Source organism: Amphiprion ocellaris, chromosome 18 (genome assembly GCF_022539595.1).
Source record: "Amphiprion ocellaris isolate individual 3 ecotype Okinawa chromosome 18, ASM2253959v1, whole genome shotgun sequence".
Classification (NCBI taxonomy): domain Eukaryota; kingdom Metazoa; phylum Chordata; class Actinopteri; family Pomacentridae; genus Amphiprion; species Amphiprion ocellaris.
In genome coordinates, this window is record NC_072783.1 from 19,542,187 (window position 1) to 19,561,422 (window position 19,236).

Sequence of the window (19,236 nt, forward strand, 5' to 3'; positions counted from 1 at the left end):
CCGGAAAATGAACAAAAGTGATTTTTTTCTGTGTGATTCTGCACTTATCCGTGTGCATGTGAATGGAGTTAAGTTAAGCAAAGAGAGGAAGAAATATACTTAAAGTACAAAAGAGCTTTATATAAGATTTGCAAATGTATGAAAATAAACAGGAACAATAAAATCAACCAACAGTAAACAAAAATTCAGATTTTTCCTTTCAAGCAGCACATATCAGCATTCACCATCAGCCCTGATTCGTTGTACTTTTTGTAAAAAAAACACCAAAGTGTTTGCCTGAGATTCAGTCTTTGGTTCACAAAAAAGTATAGAAATGTGAAAAGACATAACAGCAACAGACCCAAGAATTTCACACCTAATTTACTCTTGACTGAGCTCAGAAAATCCTTTATGCTCAATTACAGTTTGCACATGCATTCAACTGGATTGCAGACTGGGTATGAATAAACATGCAGAAGGGTGACTATAAACTGGGTGGCCCAGAATACTGTGGGAAAAGCACTTTCCATGGTCATATAAACACTTATTAGAGTTCAGTAGGAAGGCACAGAAAATCTATAATCTGGAGTGTATTCTCAAACAGTAATTAGTAACTGCTTAGACATGACATTCATTTACAGAAAGCTACAGTATAATGGATGGAAAAAATCCCTTTCATCAGACTTCCTGGAGATTTTTTTTTTTATTATTATTTGAACAAAACTAATATGGAAATGACATTCAAATGCACTTTAATTTACCTGAAACACTGAAAAATACAAAGAGAAGGTCTGTGTGGAGACACTGAACAAGTCCTTGGAGTTCCATGCACATGCTTATAGTTTACCATGTGTTGAGGGCATCACTAAAACTTTGTCTTCTGGAATGCCTTTGCAGTATCATGATGCCCCTAACGCAATACACCCAAAGTTACAGGAAAATTGCACGAAATCAGTGTTCATCTGCTTCATCATCTGAGTCAGTGCTGTTGTCCGGAGAATCTTCCTCTTCCTCTCCGTACTCGGCCTCGTACTCCTGCTGCCTGCGTTGCTGCAGCTCCTCCAGTCCCAGGAAGCGTTTCAAGAGCGTGGAAAGAGCCTCTACATCGCTGATGGGCGGAAGAACAGAAAGAACAGGGATATGCTGGGTTATTTTATGTTAGTTCTACTAAGAAATCTTTGGTTCACATATCTTTTTTAACTAACTGTTTGATATTGTTACTTTGCCGATCGGCGTACGTTTGCCCGTCTGTTTATCTGTCTGTTAGCATCATTACTCAAAAATGGACTAAAGGACTAGGATGAAATTTTCAGGGAAGGTCAGAAATGACACAAGGACCAATTGATTAGATTTTGGCAGTGATGTGGCTCATAATCTGGATCCAGGGATTTGTTAAAGTTTTCTGTGTTGCGAGATAGTGGCATGGCGTCACTGTAACTATGACAACAAGTGAACACTATGTCAGCTGTCTGCTGACGATCACATAATCGCGATCCTACTACAAATCGGCCGCTGCAGACTTATCGGGACTTATCTGTCCCAAATGACACAAGGAACAAGTGATTAATTGGTGGTGGTTTTTCCAAGTGTTTCTGAGGTAATTCTTTATTAAAGATTTCATCTCTCAGAAATCATACAATTGAGCAGCCTTGGTTTGGACTGCTTTTCTTTTTTAACAAATGTAAATACACTGAATGGCAAATAATGCAGAATGAAACCTAGGGCCAAGTAACAAAAAGGACTTGATTCTACGAGAATATTATGGGTTTTAACTTGAACATATGGAAACTACCAGCTGCAGACAACCTACCTGCGTCCCCCCAGTGTGGCGCTTTGAGTGAGCGGGTAGGAGAAGCCTGCAGCCATCCGCAGCATCAGCAGATAACCTTTCCCCAAATACCGAACCTTCTCTTCCTGGATGCACACATCACACAGCTGGGTCAGATCCAACACAACTGAGAGAGAGAGAGAGAAAAAGCATTAAGATCTAACACTTTGCCCTTTCACCTCAATAATTGAGACTTTTGTACTGACTCACCTACACTGTGATGTCACTGACCTTTCTCTTGCCCCTTCCTCCATAACGTCAGGACTAAAGTGTACAAGCTAAAGGTCTTGAGCTCAATCAGGCTCTTGGTTTTGTCAAACACGGCCTCCTCCCACTCCTCCATGTTCTGCATGGCCACAAACAGGCAGCCGGTCACATAGAAAAGTTTCCACAGGATGCTGTCTGCAGGATTCACACAACACAATGAGAGAACATAAAGCAGATGGAGCTGCTGTAAACAAACCTGAGAGGCTACTTTGAGGGATTGTGTAAATTCTGTTTGTGTACCTGAGCTGTAGTATGCAGCTGCCAAACCGACAGATGCGATACCTGTGGAAAAAAAGAGAGGCTTTCATTTAGGAGACAGTTTAGTCAAAGGGGTGTTTTAACTGAAGAGTTTTTAAGTGGATGTTTTATGTTGTGTGTTCATTTCATATTTGAGTGTTTCAGTAGCAAACCTACCAACAAGAAGAGACCATGAGCGGATCCCTGGGGATCTCTTGAGGTGGAGCAGGGTAGAGCTGTGCTCTTCTACTGTCATGTATCCCATCTGAACAAAGGGAAGATCCTGAATACAGTACTTTATATACACACACTACTGTTCAAAAGATTGAGTCACTTAGAAATGTCCTTATTTTTAATAATAAATAATAATAATACACTTTATTTGTATAGCACTTTTTAGAACACTCAAAGACACTTTACATGTAAAATCAGCAAACAATAAAAATAAAGGAATATCATAAAACAAATCATAAAATATATTATAAAAGAATAGAAAGAAAAGCAGTTTTTTTCAATGAAGATAACATTAAATTAATCAGAAATACAGTCTAGACATTGTTAATGTGGTAAATGACTATTCTAGCTGGAAACGGCTGATTTTTAATGGAATATCTACACTACCAGTCAAAAGTTTGGACACACCTTCTCATTTAATGGTTTTCTTTATTTTCATGACTATTTACATTGTAGATTCTCACTGAAGGCATCAAAACTACGAATGAACACATATAGAATTATGTAGTAAACAAAAAAAGTGTGACATAAGTCAAAACATGTTTTATATTTTAAATTCTTCAAAATAGCCACCCTATGTTTTGATTACTTCTTTGCACACTCTTGGCATCCTCTCCATGAGCTTCATGAGAAAGTCACCTGAAATGGTTTTTACTTCACAGGTGTGCCTTATCAAGGTTAATTTGTGGAATTTCTTGCCTTCTTAATGGGGTTGGGACCATCAGTTGTGTTGTGCAGAAGTCAGGTTGGTACACAGTTGACAGCCTTATTTGACAACTGTTAGAATCCATACTATACCAAGAACCAAACAGTTAAGTAAAGAGAAACGACAGTCCGTCATTACTATCAGAACTGAAGGTCAGTCAGTCCAGAAAATAGCAAAAACTTTGAATGTATCCCCAAGTGCAGTCACACAAACCATCAAGCACTACGACAAGACTGGCTCACATGAGGACCGCCCCAGGAAAAGAAGAACAAGAGTCACCTCTGCTGCTGAGGATAAGTTCATCCGAGTCACCAGTCTCAGAAATCACAAGCTGACAGCACCTCAGATTAGAGCCCAGATAAAAGCCACAAAGAGTTCTGGTAGCAGACACATCTCTACATCAACTGTTCAGAGGAGACCATGCCAATCAGGCCTTTATGGTCAAATAGCTGCTAAGAAACCACTACTAAGGAAAAGCAACAAGCAGAAGAGATTTTTTTGGGCCAAGAAACACGAGGAATGAACATTATACCAGTGGAAATCTGTGCTTTGGTCTGATGAGTCCAAATTTGAGATCTTTGGTTCCAACCGCCGTGTCACAGAAAAGGTGACTGGGTGGTCTCTCAACGTGAAGCATGGAGGAGGAGGTGTGATGGCAAGGGGGTGCTTTGCTGGTGACACTGTTGGGGATTGATTCAGAACTGAAGGCACACTGAACCAGCATGGCTACCACAGCATCCTGCAGCGACATGCCATCCCATCCTGTTTGTGTTTAGTTGGACCATCATTTATTTTTCAACAGGACAATGACCCCAAACACACCTCCAGGCTGTGTAAGGGCTGTCTGACCATCACCATATGTATAAAAGCCAATTGTACATGATCATAATATCCCTAGAGTAAAGGCCTAGTTCACCTAAATCACAAAAAAATACATTGTCATTTATCAGTGATCTTCAGGAGGTTTCCCATGCAAAGCTCAGACAACTACAGGGAACCCACAGTTTCACAAGATCTGGATTATGAACCAGTAAGCAGAAGCCGTACTGTGAGTTGTCCTTAATTTCCTAAGAGATCTGTCTTTAGAGGACACTTTAAGACAGCCTCAATGTGTCTAAATCTAATTCTAAGAAATTCATTCATTCAGTTTTGAGCGTTTATGATGAATATTTATAAGTCAGTTGGTTTAAAACATAGCCACATTATCAAATCTGGGCAAGGTAGGGTTCCACCTCTATATAAGTGGTAGAGTAAGATGAGCTCAAAAGGCACCATCCTCCATGAGGTGTTAATCCAGCCATAGCCATTAATGATAATCTAGTTCCTCAAGATAAACCAGATATGTTGCTGGTAAACCATTAGAGCCCTTGTCCGCATGAAGAAATAGCCCCAGAAACTGAGATCTGTTTGTTTGAGACACATTACTGCCTTCAGCCCTTTGATTGAGTACAGATCTACTTCTGCTGTATTGTAACTCAGCCTCTTGCAAGAAGTAAGAGGGGAAAATATGTCCGTTTCTGCCTCTCGATCCATTTTTCTACATTTAGGTAACGTGATCCTTTAATTAGATCTAAAAGCACTCCCAAGACTAGGAGGCTGTTGTTGGTGCTGATGGTGTTGATGGTTGGATGTGATGTGCTCACAACACTGCCTCACCAGAACAATACAAGACACTAATATTGTGAGGTTTTGTATCACTTACCTTAAAATGTTCGTTGTTTTCTGTAAACCTGGGCCTCAGCGTTAAGAAAAAAGCATTAGCAGGAGGAAACGCATGCAGCGAATAAGGAAGTTCTGTTCATATTATTGCAACAACAGACGCAACCGTCCTGAATGGGTGATTCTTCCTTCCTGGAACCGACGGCGCTGATTGGTCAATTTTACGCTGCTTTCAAAACAAAGGCCTAAAAAGCATTCGTGAAATAAAAATGATGTATATTGTTTGTGTTACCTGTTTCCTGCTCTAGCTTTTCTTGATTTTCTACAACTGAGAAGCGATTTGAAATGATTAGTTATTATCTATTATTAAATTAGGCTTCCGATTATTTGAAAATGGCAACATTTCGTCTTGTTTTTACAATTATTTAAAAGAAATACGTGTAGCTAGATAATGTGTTTTATATTTCTGGCAGTATTATAGTTTGTTATATTACTGCAGCGTATTCTTTTGATACTCCCGATAAACACAAGTTAGTTTCCGGAGCAGGGTACTACTCCATCTACGCATGCGCACTAGAGCGGCCGTGCCAGGGTGCACTGCACAATGGAGGAAAGGTGTACAGGGACAAGCGGTTGTGAAACTAGAAACCTCGTCGCTTATGAAAGCAGCAGTTGATATATTATGAAATAACCGCCGGGTTTGGAGTCAGCAGTGGCGGTGACTCCGGCCACAGACGACTTGACCCGAGGCTGAGGGAGTGCTGAGTAACCGCTGGGTTCAGCCGGTGTGCGGTGCTGCGGTCCTTTAGCGGGTCTCCGGGCTGCCCTCTGCATTTTTACATCCCTTTGTCCTAAGGAGCTGTAACCGTCCGGTGAGGTACCTGAAGCTTCGTCCTTGTCATATCAACACTGAACTTTCTGCACTGTTTACACATTTTATCAGTGATGGTCTACTCCCCGACTTTAGTGTCTTGAATATGAAAAAAAGGCCTGTAATATAATAGCATGTTTTAAATCGTAAAGTGAAAGCTAGCTAAAATGTGACGCCGCGTAGCTAATGAACATTTAGCTAGTCATTATGTTGAGCTGTAATAAAAAAAAATGTTTTTTTTTGTCTTTGAAATCACGCCAGACTAACCTATCGTATCCATACATTAGGCCTAACTGTATGGGTTTATATAGTATTACAGCTTTCTGCCCAAACTTGTCGTTTTTTACCTCACGTAATTGCACGTGTTTCTGTTGGCACTGTGTATATAATTAACCAGAGTAATTTAAGTTTAATGACAGGATACTAGTTTGTGTTCATCATCAGTTTCCCACCATCATAAAACTGCTGTGTTTGTGATAAGGACGAGGAGGCGGTCAGAGGAGGGTGGAGCTGACAAAACAACACACAGCAGCGGGCTGCAGCCAGTCCTCATGCTGCTGCTTCACAGGCAACATGCTGTGAGGAAGTGATCCACACAGGGAATCCAGTGGTGCTGTTTTCCACTTACTGTATACCTCTCCATTTAAAGGTATCCAACAAGAAAGATGTCAGAGGTCAGCATAGCAAAGCGTAAGGAGAAGTGTGAGAACTGCACCAAACAGGTATGTATCACTGAGATGTCTCGTAAATCATTCCATTTGTTTGAAAAGCTCCTCCTGCTGTCAGTCTGTCATTGAAAATATTATTGCTCTTTCACATGCAGTGCAACAAGAAACAGAGCGACGATGGTACGAACTCCAAACAGGAAAAAGAAGAAGTCAACGGACAGGTATTGTCTGGTTGTCAAGCAGTTTTATTATCCATCGATTTAACCAAGTCAGACCTCAACAGGTTGTTTATTAAAGAGAAAGTCCACCCATTATTCACATCAGAATTAGTGTACTGACCATGAGGAGTATTGTTGGAGATTTCTAAATTCTTAACAGAATTCCTGGATTTTCTCAGATTGAACTTAGAGACTTGACATTTGCAACAGAAATGCAAGATTCAATTTCAAGGTGGAGGTATGGAACGTTTGTGAAAAGACACTGTCAAGTTGCAGATGTAGGTTCCAACGACCAAAATATCTCAACCTCTTTTGCTTTGACTTTTAACCATTTTAAACAGTCCCCCAACTGTCAATCAACTCCAGAATTAGAATCAGATATAAAATGTGTGTCTTTTAAAATCCCATCACAATTTAAGACAAATTAACTTTTTGCACGTCTTCTATTGAACAGGTGTGTAGTAGAGGGATGGTCATTTCCAAAAGTTTACAAAATTGCAGCAATACATTTATTTTTTATCGACCTTCATCAAAGTTAAACAGCGGACCAGAGTCTCTTTGATATTTCTGAAAAACCCTTCACCTCAGACACTCTTTCCTTTACTTCAGGTGAATGAAGGATCCCAGTTGTTGCTGAGTGCATGTCTGTCCTGTGATGGCTGTCTGTCAGAGGAGGACAACCTAAAGATCTCTCAGCAGAGCCTTGAGGAAGTGGAGCGAATTTTGGCGCTCAATAAGGTACACAGCACTGAAAACTGGCCTCAGAAACCTGAGAATGCATGAAAGAATGTTGTCTTGTTGCACTTTGAACAATAGCTTCAACAATGAAATTGTTTCTCTGACCCTGTTAGAAATGTGACGTGTCGAAGCACAAGGTGCTTGTGGCATCGGTGTGTCCACAGTCTCTGCCTTTCTTTGCTGTCAAGTTTGGTCTGGACATCACTGAAGCTGCCCACAAACTCTGCAGCTTTCTCAAGAGGCTCGGTGAGCTGTTTGGAAATAGTTTTGTGTTTATTCGGGATCTGGGATGACAGTCAGTTTCTAGTTTTTCAAACTAGTAATTGATATCTGTCGTAGATGCTCAACGTTTCCCTCTTTCTCTCTCTCTGCTGTCTTGGTTTTCCCTGCAGGAGTGCAGTATGTGTTCGACACCACCCTGGCAGCAGGTTTCAGCATCTTAGAGAGTCAAAAGGAGTTTATTCAGAGGTATCGCAGGAGGAACCATGACTCCCACGCCTTGCCTATGTTCACCTCCTCCTGCCCAGGTAGACTACCTTCAACCTCACTTCTTCTCCTACACAATATTCTCCTCTGCGGACTCTTGTTTTGTTTTTTTTAATTCTCCAACTGTAGACTGATTTTCTATCCAACTGAATTATCTTCTGTCCTAATATTTGGCTCAATTTTTTATCTTCTTTTTTTAAAATTTACCTTATTTTCTTCTTTCTCCTGCTGCTCTACATGTTCCTTAATGTGCACCGAGTTCCTTATCATGCCATGTGTTGAATACGAGGAAGATGAATGGGGCTTATTTTAGAAGCACAGATAGCAGTGAAGAGCTGGTGGGGAAAGATAGAAAGCTCTTCTTTTACCACTCCCTTCATCAGCGCTAGAGATAGTACCCAAGAACTTTAGTGGCCTTTAATTCTGTTTAAACACAGACATCTAGAGTTTAGGGCTGCATGGCTGCTACTGGTTGTGGAGGTCGGCATAGTTGAAACTCAGCCTTGGAAAGTCTGGAAAATTGCTATGACTTCCAGGGGAAGTGAGATTGTCAGGAATGTTTAGAAATGAGGTAATTTACAGGAATCTGTTGAATGTTTGTACAATTTCAATATTTACACCTTAGTGATGGTTATTTTACAGTGGAAGCCAGACTGTTTATGTTGTTTAGTAATAATGATAATAGCAGCTAATTGTGAAGAAATGAAACATTTGTCAAATGTGCATTTTTGTGGAAGTGTTTTGAATTTTACACAAGGTATAGGGTGCTTTATCACCACTGACGAAATGTACTGGACTGTGTTTGCGCCTGTTGTCTTTTGGCATGATATTCTACAATAAATTACACCTTAGACTACTGGTTAGTAATCTGTGTGTATCTGTGGGTACAGGATGGATTCGGTATTCAGAGCGTGTCCTGGGCAGTCTGGTCACTCCACATATCTGCACAGCCAGGTCTCCTCAGCAGATCATGGGCTGTCTCGTCAAAGATTACTTCTCAAAACAACAGGTAAGGGATCCTCCACTGTCACAACTCACCCTTAAAGGTGTGTAGGTGGATGGTGCTTTTAAACAGTTGTTTAAGCAGCAAATTAAGAAGACAGAACAAAGCAATATGTGTTAAGTTTATTTAGACTTTCAAATATTAACAGCCCCCTTCATACCCTCATACTCTGATACCCCTTTGCGAGCAGGAAGAACAATGTGCTAGTTCAGTGCTGGTGCTTAGCTGGTTCAAATCTTGCACCTCCAAAGAACCTGTTTGCTTTTCCACTGGCAAGGAGCCAAGTTAGAGCAACATTATTGTGTCATCACAAAATGTCAGTCACTGCATGTGTAGCCGTTCAACAACGTTTGCGCATCGTAACTATGCAGATGCTGTTCCTGTCTTTGCAAGCCTACATTGCTTACCAGCGTCTAACCAGCTAGCAAACAATAGTCAACACTAACCTCTGATCACTGATCTTGTGTCTGTACCACATTAGCAGGCGTAACGTTCATAATATTGATGTGGGACTATTGTAGCTAGCAGGTTCATAGTAGGCTAACAGCAGGGTGTTCTGAGAAATAAAACTTATCTATGTTTCTGCCGTTGATCGTTGGTCAAAATAAACCCCGCCGCCAGCCCCTGAAGTACTTGGTACTCAGCTCTGGCCCAGAAAAATGTTGGTGCTTGCTAAGCACCAGTTTTTGGAGACTGGAGCCGGTGCTTAGGTGGTGGAAACACAAAGAACTGGTGCTAAGTCAGGCTCTGATGCCAAACTAGCACTCCAAAGCTCACCAAAGCTAGTCAGACGTTAAGTGACAAAGCAGCAGCTTCATTGTGATCACAGACAAAGTTTCATTTTCTACCTGACACCAGATACAGACAAATAAAAGTATGCAGCTGCTTGACAGAAACCAGAAGGGAAACAGACTAATTTAAAAAAACAAAATAAAATAAGGAACCATGACTTTCAGTCTATTACGGTACTCTAAGTTGTCCAGTAGAGTAAATGTGTCCTGTCTAAATGTTGACTAAATATTGGGAAAGAAATTTATTTCATAACTGGCTGTCACAGGTAGTGTGTTCTAGTCAAAGCTGAACACTCAACACAGCCACAGCCAACACAGTACTATGACTGTAGGCCAGTGGTTCTCAGATTTTTTTTCTGTCAGGCCCCCCTTCAGAGGACAAAAAAAATTCCTATAAATAACCAAAACCCCAACTTTTCCCCTTTGTTTTAGTTCCAAAAAGTACATTCTGAAAATGTTCACATTTAGTGAACATGCATTAAAACTGCCAGATCACAGTGTTTCTACAAAGAAACAAAACATTCAGTCACAGGTATCTGGAACTTATCATGGTCTGGAAATTATTTAAAATTTACAGTTTTACACATTTACAATTTGCAGTTCATGTCTTGCAGTAGATGAGCTGAGGTGGTGATGTGATCAAGTATGCCGGTGTTCCAATAGCACAATAACGACGCGTTGTCCTGTTCATGGGAGTCCATACGTCTGAGTCCGAACGGCCAGCACAGTTTGTGCGCCATGAAAAACAGACCGACGTTAAAACAATAGTTCAGCTAATTAGTTCCGCGTAGACAGACCTTTTCCTCCCAGTCGCTCGTGCTTCCCTTGTCATGCCTCTGCGCCCTGCTATTTGAGAAACACTTCTGTAGGCTAACCTCACATCCAGGTCTGACCTGCTTCTATACCTTCCTGGAAAAGAATCAGTCTTGTTATGCTGTCTCTCCCTCTCCTTCTGTCCCTGCAGAAGTTAAGTCCAGAGAAAGTCTACCATGTGGTGGTGGCTCCCTGCTTTGATAAGAAGCTAGAGGCTGTCAGAGAGGAGTTCTACAGCAGCCTGCTGGAGACCAGGGACGTGGACTGTGTCCTCACCTCAGGTAAGATGGAGAGGGCCGTCTTTCTCACTGCGGCTCTGGACCAGATAGTTTTTGAGAATGCTTTGTAGAGTTTGTTGGGCATATAACGTGCAACTTTTCTGGCCTCAAAATGTTATCTGATACCCAAGTCGTGTCTGTACTGGACGGATTCAAATTGAATAACATTTAAATCAAGTCAAGTATTTAAGAAAATTTCTTCCTCCCAGGGCCTCTATAACCCCAATGCTGACCCACTGGGGATTCTCTATTATTAAAAAGTCATACGGGAGCCCTAGGGCTGCACAATTATGGCCAAAACACTAATCATGATTTCTTTGCTCATTATTGAGTTCATAAACAGAACACTTCTTTTGCTTCCATGTTGTCCAACATTCCTGCTCATGTACAAATCTTCGAATCACAGTGACACTCCTTATTTGTACTGCATCTAGAAGAATCTGAATAATATTGTACTTAAAACTTTTGTACGATACGGTGATGATGTGCTGTACAAGAGAATGGACACGTCAGAGAATTAGTGGGGTAACATTAGCAAACCTTATAGCCATTAAAAGGTGAGCACATAGAATTCAGGGCCCAACAGTAGCAGCTTGCTGCCTCTAAGGCTTTAACTTGTGACTAATCTCATCAGGAACCCAGAGCCTCAACCCTCGAGTAGCCTCCAGCATTTGTGATCAGGTTTTGCTTCCTGTGGAAGGAGAAAGCCACAAATGCTGCTAATTGAAGAAATATGCCCATATGCACAGTTGTAGAGATTCTGTTCAACCAGCACCCAGATGAATATTTAATAAAACTACTTAAGATCAGACCACATCTCTGCTGTTTCCTTTTTTGTTTGTTTTAGTCTCTCGGTCAGACTATGAAAGTGTGCAAGGAGATGATGATCATAGAGAGATGTTGCAGTGACAGTAATGTTTCATGTTTCAGGGGAGATCTATTACCTGATGGAGCAGAGGAAGGTGTCAGTGGAGGAGCTGGACTCAGTTCCACTGGATCAAGTGTGAGTTTCTAAGTTACCAAAATAGGAAAAAAAAGACCTTTTATGAACAAAACGGATGTTTTGTCAACAGAAATGATTAAACTGGACTCCAGAGTTATCATTCTTGTGTGATAAGAAAACTTCAACCAGCTGACTGCATCTAATATTGTAGATGCATATTGAATAATGGTAACGTCACTGAGTCAGTATCATAGTAGGTTTTGTTGTGACTGTAGGTTGGGAGAAGCTGGAGACGCGGCGCTGGTGAGGCACGATGGCAGAGGTTCTGAAGGTTTTCTGGAACATGTGTTCAAACACGCTGCTAAAGAGCTTTTTGGTCTGGACGTCCAAGAGATCACATACAAGACCCTCAGGTAAGAGACGCTGAGACTACAATACTTTGAAATATAACCCAGCCATTCTGCTTTGTTAGTCCTTGTCCTTTCATGTGAATTTTTTAGAAGGTCACTAGCATCATGTCCTCTTAACTTGTAATCTGGAGATCAAATATGGTTCTTTTTGTCGGAGAACTTTTTTTCTGATGAACAATGACGGTGGTTTTACAGGAATCGGGACTTCCAGGAAGTGACACTGGAGCGGGACGGGGAGACACTGCTGCAGTTTGCTGCCGTCTACGGTTTCAGGAACATCCAGACTCTAGTTCACCGTATCAGAAAGGGACGTGTGCCTTACCAGCTAGTGGAGGTGCTGTCCTGCCCAGGAGGTAAGACCCAGTCCCACCAACAGCTCAATCAGCTCTTCAAATTCATGAGTAGATGCAGTTTTTAATTTTTCCTTTCTTCCCATTTTTCTCCTCAGGGTGCTTGAGCGGCCGGGGTCAGGCAGAGAGCGAGACGGGAGGTCGGGTGGATAAAGCTCTGGTCCAGCAGATGGAGGAGGCCTACAGCAGCCTGCCAGTCCGACTTCCAGAGGTCAACCTCACCCTGCACACCCTCTATCAAGACTGGCTGCAAGGCCAGGACTCACTACAGGCCAACAAGCTGCTACACACCCAGTACAGGAATCAGAGTCAGATCCACACGCAGCCTCCACACATGCAGTGGTGAGGAGGAATGGGCTGCTTTGCTTTTAAGACATGACTGAACAGCTGCTTGGTTGGGATTCTGCTTGGACCATGTCATCTTTAGTGCTGGTTCAATGAAGGACAAGCTGTGGGCCATGCAGCACCATGGGCCAGTGAAGGTCTCAACAGGTCATTTTTCCATTTGGCCACACGGGGGAGCTGTCTGTATTTTAATTAATCGTGCCTCTTCTGTGCCAAAAATGAGCCCGAGGAAATATAAGGGTCCAGAGTCCAGAAACACGCATAGAATATTTTCGCTCTCTGAAGCAGTAATGTCAATAAGTTGTTGAGATCATAGCTACAAAAAAAAGAGGTACAAAGTCACCTGAGGTGCCAGCTGTGCTGAGGAATGACAACATCTGCAGCACGTTTGAACTAGTTATCAGTCCGTCAATTCACAGAGCAATAAGCCAGTGAGATAATGAATAAGAAGTTAGAATCATAACTGGAACTCTTAAAGTGAACTTGTGGACACTGAATGTTTATTTCAGGAGTTTAATGTATTACAAATCTTAACTGTGTATGATGAAACATGTTGTTTTACTTAGTTTCATTTCTCTCCACTCACTGTTTGTTACTGAAAGAGCAGACGATGTGTTGTCAAACACAGTGAAAACTATGCAACAGTGTCTTATTAACAGTCACGGTGAAGGGACAGTTGAAAATGTTGGATTATCCGTCCCAGTGAAGGCAGAGTACAGTCATATTTTTAATAGAACCATGAGATTTTAATTTGTATTATCACTTTCTTCCAATTCCAAAAGAACAGAATTTTTATTAAGTTATATGTTTTTGTTTCTTGTTTTAAAAGATCAAACATCCATGTCATGTGTAAACCACTAAAACATTCTGACAAACAAATGGTGCTGCCTCATTTCAGTACAATATTTTCATGTTTCCAGTGAAAGGACTGCAAGAGGCTAAAACTTGCAAACATTTCAAGAGCTGCTTGTTTCAGAGAATGGGTGACAACATTGCATTGGTAACTGCAGTGGCATTTGGGGGCACTGGCCACATTAGTTACTGCTATACAGGTTGGTCAGGGAGATGGTGTTCTTCATGCGTATTGTTTATGAGTTGTTTTTGAGTCGGTCGCTCAGACGACAGGCTGATTTGTGTTGGCAGGTATTGTGGAAATGTCAATGTTCAATCCAAATTGTTAAATGAGTGTTTTTTTGTGGTTGCTATTTCAATGGTGTTGTTGATGGGTGAGTTGGTAGTTTGTATGTGTGCAGCTGCAATCCTTGTTGGGAGGATTGCTAGCAATAAGCCACCATGACAGAGACTTCTGTAATGGTTAATTGTTTCCAGCCAGTCCCAGTGTGCAGAGTTCAGTTTAACCTGAGCAACAAACCTATAGCTGTGTCATACAATGAATGTAGGAGACACTTTATAGACATCTATTTTTATCAGGCAACATTGAGTAGCTGTTCAGATGAAGAAAGGATTTATTGTTACATAACATGAAACTCAAAATACTTGATATAGATTCCTTTATCATTTCCTGACGTGTCTGACATTACACAGCAAGCTTTGCAGCAAATGCTAAATGCTTGTGATTAAACATGTAATGTAACTGTATTCCATTCATTTTAATAGCCAATTATTGATTCTTAACATGAACGACTATCAGTGAGGAGAGCTGTTTAAAATTAGCATCCCTAATGCAAACTGTAGCTGTAATAATGTTGATTGAAATTCGAAGTTAAATTGCTAAAATAATTGCTTGTCAAGGGGCTGCACAGTGGTGTAGTGGTTAGCACTTTCGCCTTGCAGCAAGAAGATCCCTGGTTCGCGTCCCGGCTTTCCCGGGATCTTTCTGCATGGAGTTTGCATGTTCTCCCTGTGCATGCGTGGGTTTTCTCCGGGTACTCCGGCTTCCTCCCACAGTCCAAAAATATGCTGAGGTTAATTGATTATTCTAAATTGCCCGTAGGTGTGAATGTGAGAGTGCTTGTTTGTCTTTGTATGTAGCCCTGCGACAGACTGGCGACCTGTCTAGGGTGTCCCCTGCCTTCGCCCGAGTCAGCTGGGATAGGCTCCAGCCCCCCCGCGACCCTAGTGAGGATTAAGCGGTGTATAGATAATGGATGGATGGAATTGCTTGTCAAAACACAACTCGCTGTTCCAAAGTACAGCCAGATTTCTAGCTGCTGGTTAGAGATTTGTAGAGCGAGAACCAAGACTAGAGGAAGCTGAAAGACATCCTAATCGAGGTCCATGGGAAGTTTACACCCAATATTAAAAATGGCAATTTGAAAGAATGGTTTTATACTGTTCAAAAATTTGAGGTCACCCAGACAATATCCTGTTTTCCATTAAAACTCACACTTTCATTCATGTGCTAACAGAATTTCACAAGGGTTTCTAATCATCAGTTAGCCTTTCAACACCATTAGCTAACACAATGTAGCATTAGAACACAGGAGTGATGGTTGCTGGAAATGTTCCTCTGTACCCCATGAAGATATTCCATTAAAAATCAGCTGTTTCCGGCTAGAATAGTCATTTACCACATTAACAATATCTAGACTGTTTTTCTGGTTTATTTATTGTGATCTTCATTGGAAAAAATTTCTAAATGACCCCAAACTTTTAAATGGTAATGTATTTCTGACTTGTTTCTCATGGCTCGTCTTTTCTCTTTCTGTTCTCTGTGGCTTGCTTGCAAACAGCAGCAGGGTTGACTGATTTCCAGGAATCTGTCATTACCTTTCGACTGGCAGGCTGAAACTTATAAATAATTATCAGTTGGTGCGGCCAGAGCAAGTGAAAGCAAAAATATGAGAGATTGGTTTTTGTTTGAGGGAAATTATGCTTACCTGTATGTAAACGTCGGCTAATGCATCAATGACAACAAAAAAATTGTTAACTTGTTTTTCTTACCCACAGCTAAGAGTAGTTTCTGTACGTCACACACAATGGATGATCAAAGAGAATCAAATGTTTGAAACCTTTATCATTCTGCTTCTGTTCAATTCTACTATTGTGATCGTTGTTCATTTTGGTCAATATCAGTGTACATATGAATATATAATCATATTCAGCATCTGACCCAATGTCTAGCAACTGTTTCACTCCAGTTTACTCCCCCCTCCACCTTCTTTAAGTTTCATTTCTCCTCTGCATATCCAGGCTGTTTATTTCTAAACTACTTTCACCAGGAAACTCCCTCAGTCTGACAAGCTGTGTAACCTTTCACTTTATCAATCATTCCCTGCTGCTCACCTGAGAGAGAGGATCTCCTTGAAGTAAGTGTTACTTAGAGTAGCTCAGTGTGTTTGCTTATACAACATTGCATGGGTGGGTGCATTAATGAGATTTTATTCATTTGAACAGGTAATGAATCACTGTGAAGTTAATACATGGTTTTGTCAGCTGTTTACAGAAGCTTGTTGATCCTAATAGATTTTTTAAATGTGTTTTAAATGAGTCTGCTTCAGGTAGTTTTAACCAGCAGTGGAAGAATTTTCTTTCATATCAGTGAACATGTCTTTGAGTAAATATACATGAGCAAAACGTTAAGAAAGAAAAGTAAAGGTGCTTATTATGTAAAGTGGCAAGCTGTCTCTTTTACTTTATTACATTTATCAAATTAATTATTTACTAGTATTCACGCATTGGTGTGCACAGTAAGCAATATTGTCATGTTGCCGCTGCTTAACTGGAGCCATGAAATTTAATGTTCCAAACCTAAAGTCAGATGTTCAATTACATGATATGAAACTGGACATTTTCAATACAACTATATTATTTATCACTATTTAAGTTTAGTTTGGTCTTTTTTGCATTGGTTTATTCAGTAGTTTTAGTTAGCAGTTCTGAGTATTTAGCACTTTCAGCTGACTATATATTTGTCAGGGACTTTTGTCCAATTATTCCAAGTGCTTATGTATGATTTTTTGCTATTTAAGTGTGTTTAAAACTTTTAGCTAATCATTTCAAGCATTTAGCCAATATATTTTGATCAAATTTGAATTTTATGTATATTCATCCATATTCTTTACATTTAGATATTTGTGCTTCTCTGTTTGCAAAACGTTTTTTCCTGCAGCCTCAAATTTAATTAACTTTAACTTTAATCCTCCTACTATCTTTGGGGTCAGTTTGACCCCAATCAATGTTTAACATCTCTAAATCAATGCTGACATCATTTTTTGCTTCATATTTAATGACTTTTCCTAATTTAATGGGGAGAACTGAGTAAACATAAAATTGACATGTTTTCACTGTCATGTACACATGTTGTACACATGAATATTCTTTGGGGTCAATTTGACAACAGACTTTTATCTGTACAAAACATATAAGAAATATCAACATTTGCACAATTTAGTTTTGGCTGGTTTTGATGATATTGAGATCATTAGACCATCCATCCATCCATCCATTGTCTATACACGGCTTAATCCTCATTCGGGTTGTGGGGGGGCTGGAGTCTATCCCAGCTGACTTAGTGGGGAGACAGGGGGCACCTGGGACAGATCACCAGTCTATCACAGGGCTACATATACAGACAAACAATCACACTCACATTCACAAATCTACAAACAATTCAGAAATTGACCTCAGCATGTTTTTGGACTATGGGAGGAAGCCAGAGTACCCTGATAAAACCCATACATGCACAGAGAGAACATGCAAACTCCATGCAGAAAGATCCTGGGAAGGCGGGGATGCTAACCAGGGATCTTCTAGCTGCAAATATTAGTTAACCATTAATCGCTGATGGACTGTGAGATAGCAGAGAAGACAAGACAAGCTGCATTTTAATAAGCTCAGGAATGAAACTGTATTTTCATTGTTACAACTGAGGGAGCAGGAGAATGACATACAGTAAAGGCTCAGCTGACCAAGACGCAAACCAAGGACTCACTACTGACAGAATCTGTGTGCATGCGGTAGGCTGAGACAGAACAATACAGGGGCAATCAGTTCTTCATATCTTTTCTTTTATCTTACAGGTTCTAAAGCCAGTGAATCCTCCAGGATGCCCAGCCTGTGGATATGGTTGAGTCTGCTCTATGCTCTACAAAGCAGTGTCTCATCAGATGAGGGTATTATTATGCTGCTTGTGCCACAAACATATAATAAATCCATTAAGTTACTACTGTAAACACATTAGAAAGCACAAAAAATGGAATTATTTCAATTGTTACTCTTTTTCTTGTTCAGGAGTGTCACTGAATTGCAACAATACAGTGGAAGTTAAAGCTGGAGAAACTGTGACACTGAATTGCACCATCGAGCTGAAAGAAGGTCAACAGAACTGTGGCGTTCTAACAGTTAACTGGACGTCTACAAATGACAAGAATCTATGTACCAATGCCTCATTGGTACATAGATACTCATGTATGTCGGATAATGAGACTTATGTGGCGCTGACCATCACAAATGTCACGAAAGAGGAAGATATCACAGTTAAAATGCGTGCAAAATGTGGTATGGATGACTCACCTATCAAAGTAAAGCTCACTGGTAAGTAGCTCTCAGCATCTTGAAGTAAGTGAATGAGTGTGCTTCTTATTCAGATTTACAGAGCAAGCTGTTTTAAATGTACGTGTTAAAATGAGCATATTTCACTTTGTCAGGGGAAATCAAAGATCCTCTGGACAAGGAGAATATAAAATTAGCGTTGTCTATCATATTCGGTGTTTTTGACACTGTCATTGTTGTAGCCATGATGCATTTAATATTTAGAACTGACGATGCCAAAAAATCATTAAGTTTACTGATGAATTGTTACTGCTTCTCTTATTCAGGAATGTCACCAATTTGCAACAGTACAGCAGAAGTTAAAGCTGTCGAAACTGTGACACCGAATTGCACCATCAAAGGGCAATCAAATCAACAGAACTGTAAGTAGATCTCAGCATCTTGCTGTGTAAGTGAATGAGTGTGCTTCTTATTCAGATTTACAGAGCAAGTTGTTTTAAATGTACGTGTTAAAATGAGTATATTTTATTTTTCCAGGTGAAAGCAACACATTGCACTCTAAGGAGGATCAGGAGCGCAGGGAGGAAGATATAAAGTTAGCTCTGTCTGTCATATTTGGTGTTTTTGCCGCTGCCATTGTTGTAGTCATGTTGTATTTATTATTTAAAACTGACCGATGCAGAAAAATCATTAAGCCTGCCGATGACCGTGGAAGTTATTCCTCAACACCACAAGCTTAGTGGCCTCATGTTTCTAAAAATCTTCTAATTTGTGTGTTTGTTGTTTTGTTTTGTTTAGTTTTTTTTTTTTACCTTTTCTGTGACATTTTTAGAATTCTTTTGACATCTTTGTACAGATTGAATCATGTCTGTACAGTATGAGGATTTGTGTTTGTACAGTTTGAATCATATAAATATGATGAATTGATTTGAATAAAAGAGAACTCCTGGATGTAGCA

At 40.4% G+C, this 19,236-nt stretch overlaps 2 protein-coding genes across 3 annotated transcripts; one reads left to right on the forward strand and one right to left on the reverse strand.

Moving 5' to 3' along the window:
- Window positions 1-99: 99 nt before the first annotated feature.
- LOC111570554 (cytochrome b-245 chaperone 1 homolog) lies at window positions 100-5,113 on the reverse strand. Its single transcript, XM_023273394.3, has 6 exons — window positions 4,954-5,113; window positions 2,489-2,576; window positions 2,315-2,356; window positions 2,039-2,209; window positions 1,790-1,934; window positions 100-1,087 (listed from the first exon to the last, which is right to left on the reverse strand). The coding sequence occupies exons 2-6, from the start codon at window positions 2,574-2,576 to the stop codon at window positions 931-933; spliced, it is 603 nt and encodes a 200-aa protein (XP_023129162.1). The 5' UTR covers window positions 4,954-5,113; the 3' UTR covers window positions 100-930.
- A 368-nt stretch (window positions 5,114-5,481) lies between these two features.
- Window positions 5,482-19,233, forward strand: narf (nuclear prelamin A recognition factor). Of its 2 annotated transcripts, none has more exons than XM_023273398.3 (16): window positions 5,482-5,787; window positions 6,431-6,503; window positions 6,605-6,670; window positions 7,277-7,405; window positions 7,519-7,651; window positions 7,798-7,932; window positions 8,782-8,900; window positions 10,650-10,779; window positions 11,707-11,779; window positions 11,995-12,132; window positions 12,325-12,482; window positions 12,578-16,093; window positions 17,807-17,899; window positions 18,018-18,320; window positions 18,605-18,700; window positions 18,816-19,233. In XM_023273398.3, the coding sequence occupies exons 2-12, from the start codon at window positions 6,447-6,449 to the stop codon at window positions 12,823-12,825; spliced, it is 1,386 nt and encodes a 461-aa protein (XP_023129166.2). In that variant the 5' UTR covers window positions 5,482-5,787; window positions 6,431-6,446; the 3' UTR covers window positions 12,826-16,093; window positions 17,807-17,899; window positions 18,018-18,320; window positions 18,605-18,700; window positions 18,816-19,233. The 2 variants fall into 2 exon arrangements, with proteins under 2 accessions (XP_023129166.2, XP_023129167.2); XM_023273399.3 differs by having other exon boundaries at window positions 5,482-5,782.
- Window positions 19,234-19,236: the final 3 nt, after the last annotated feature.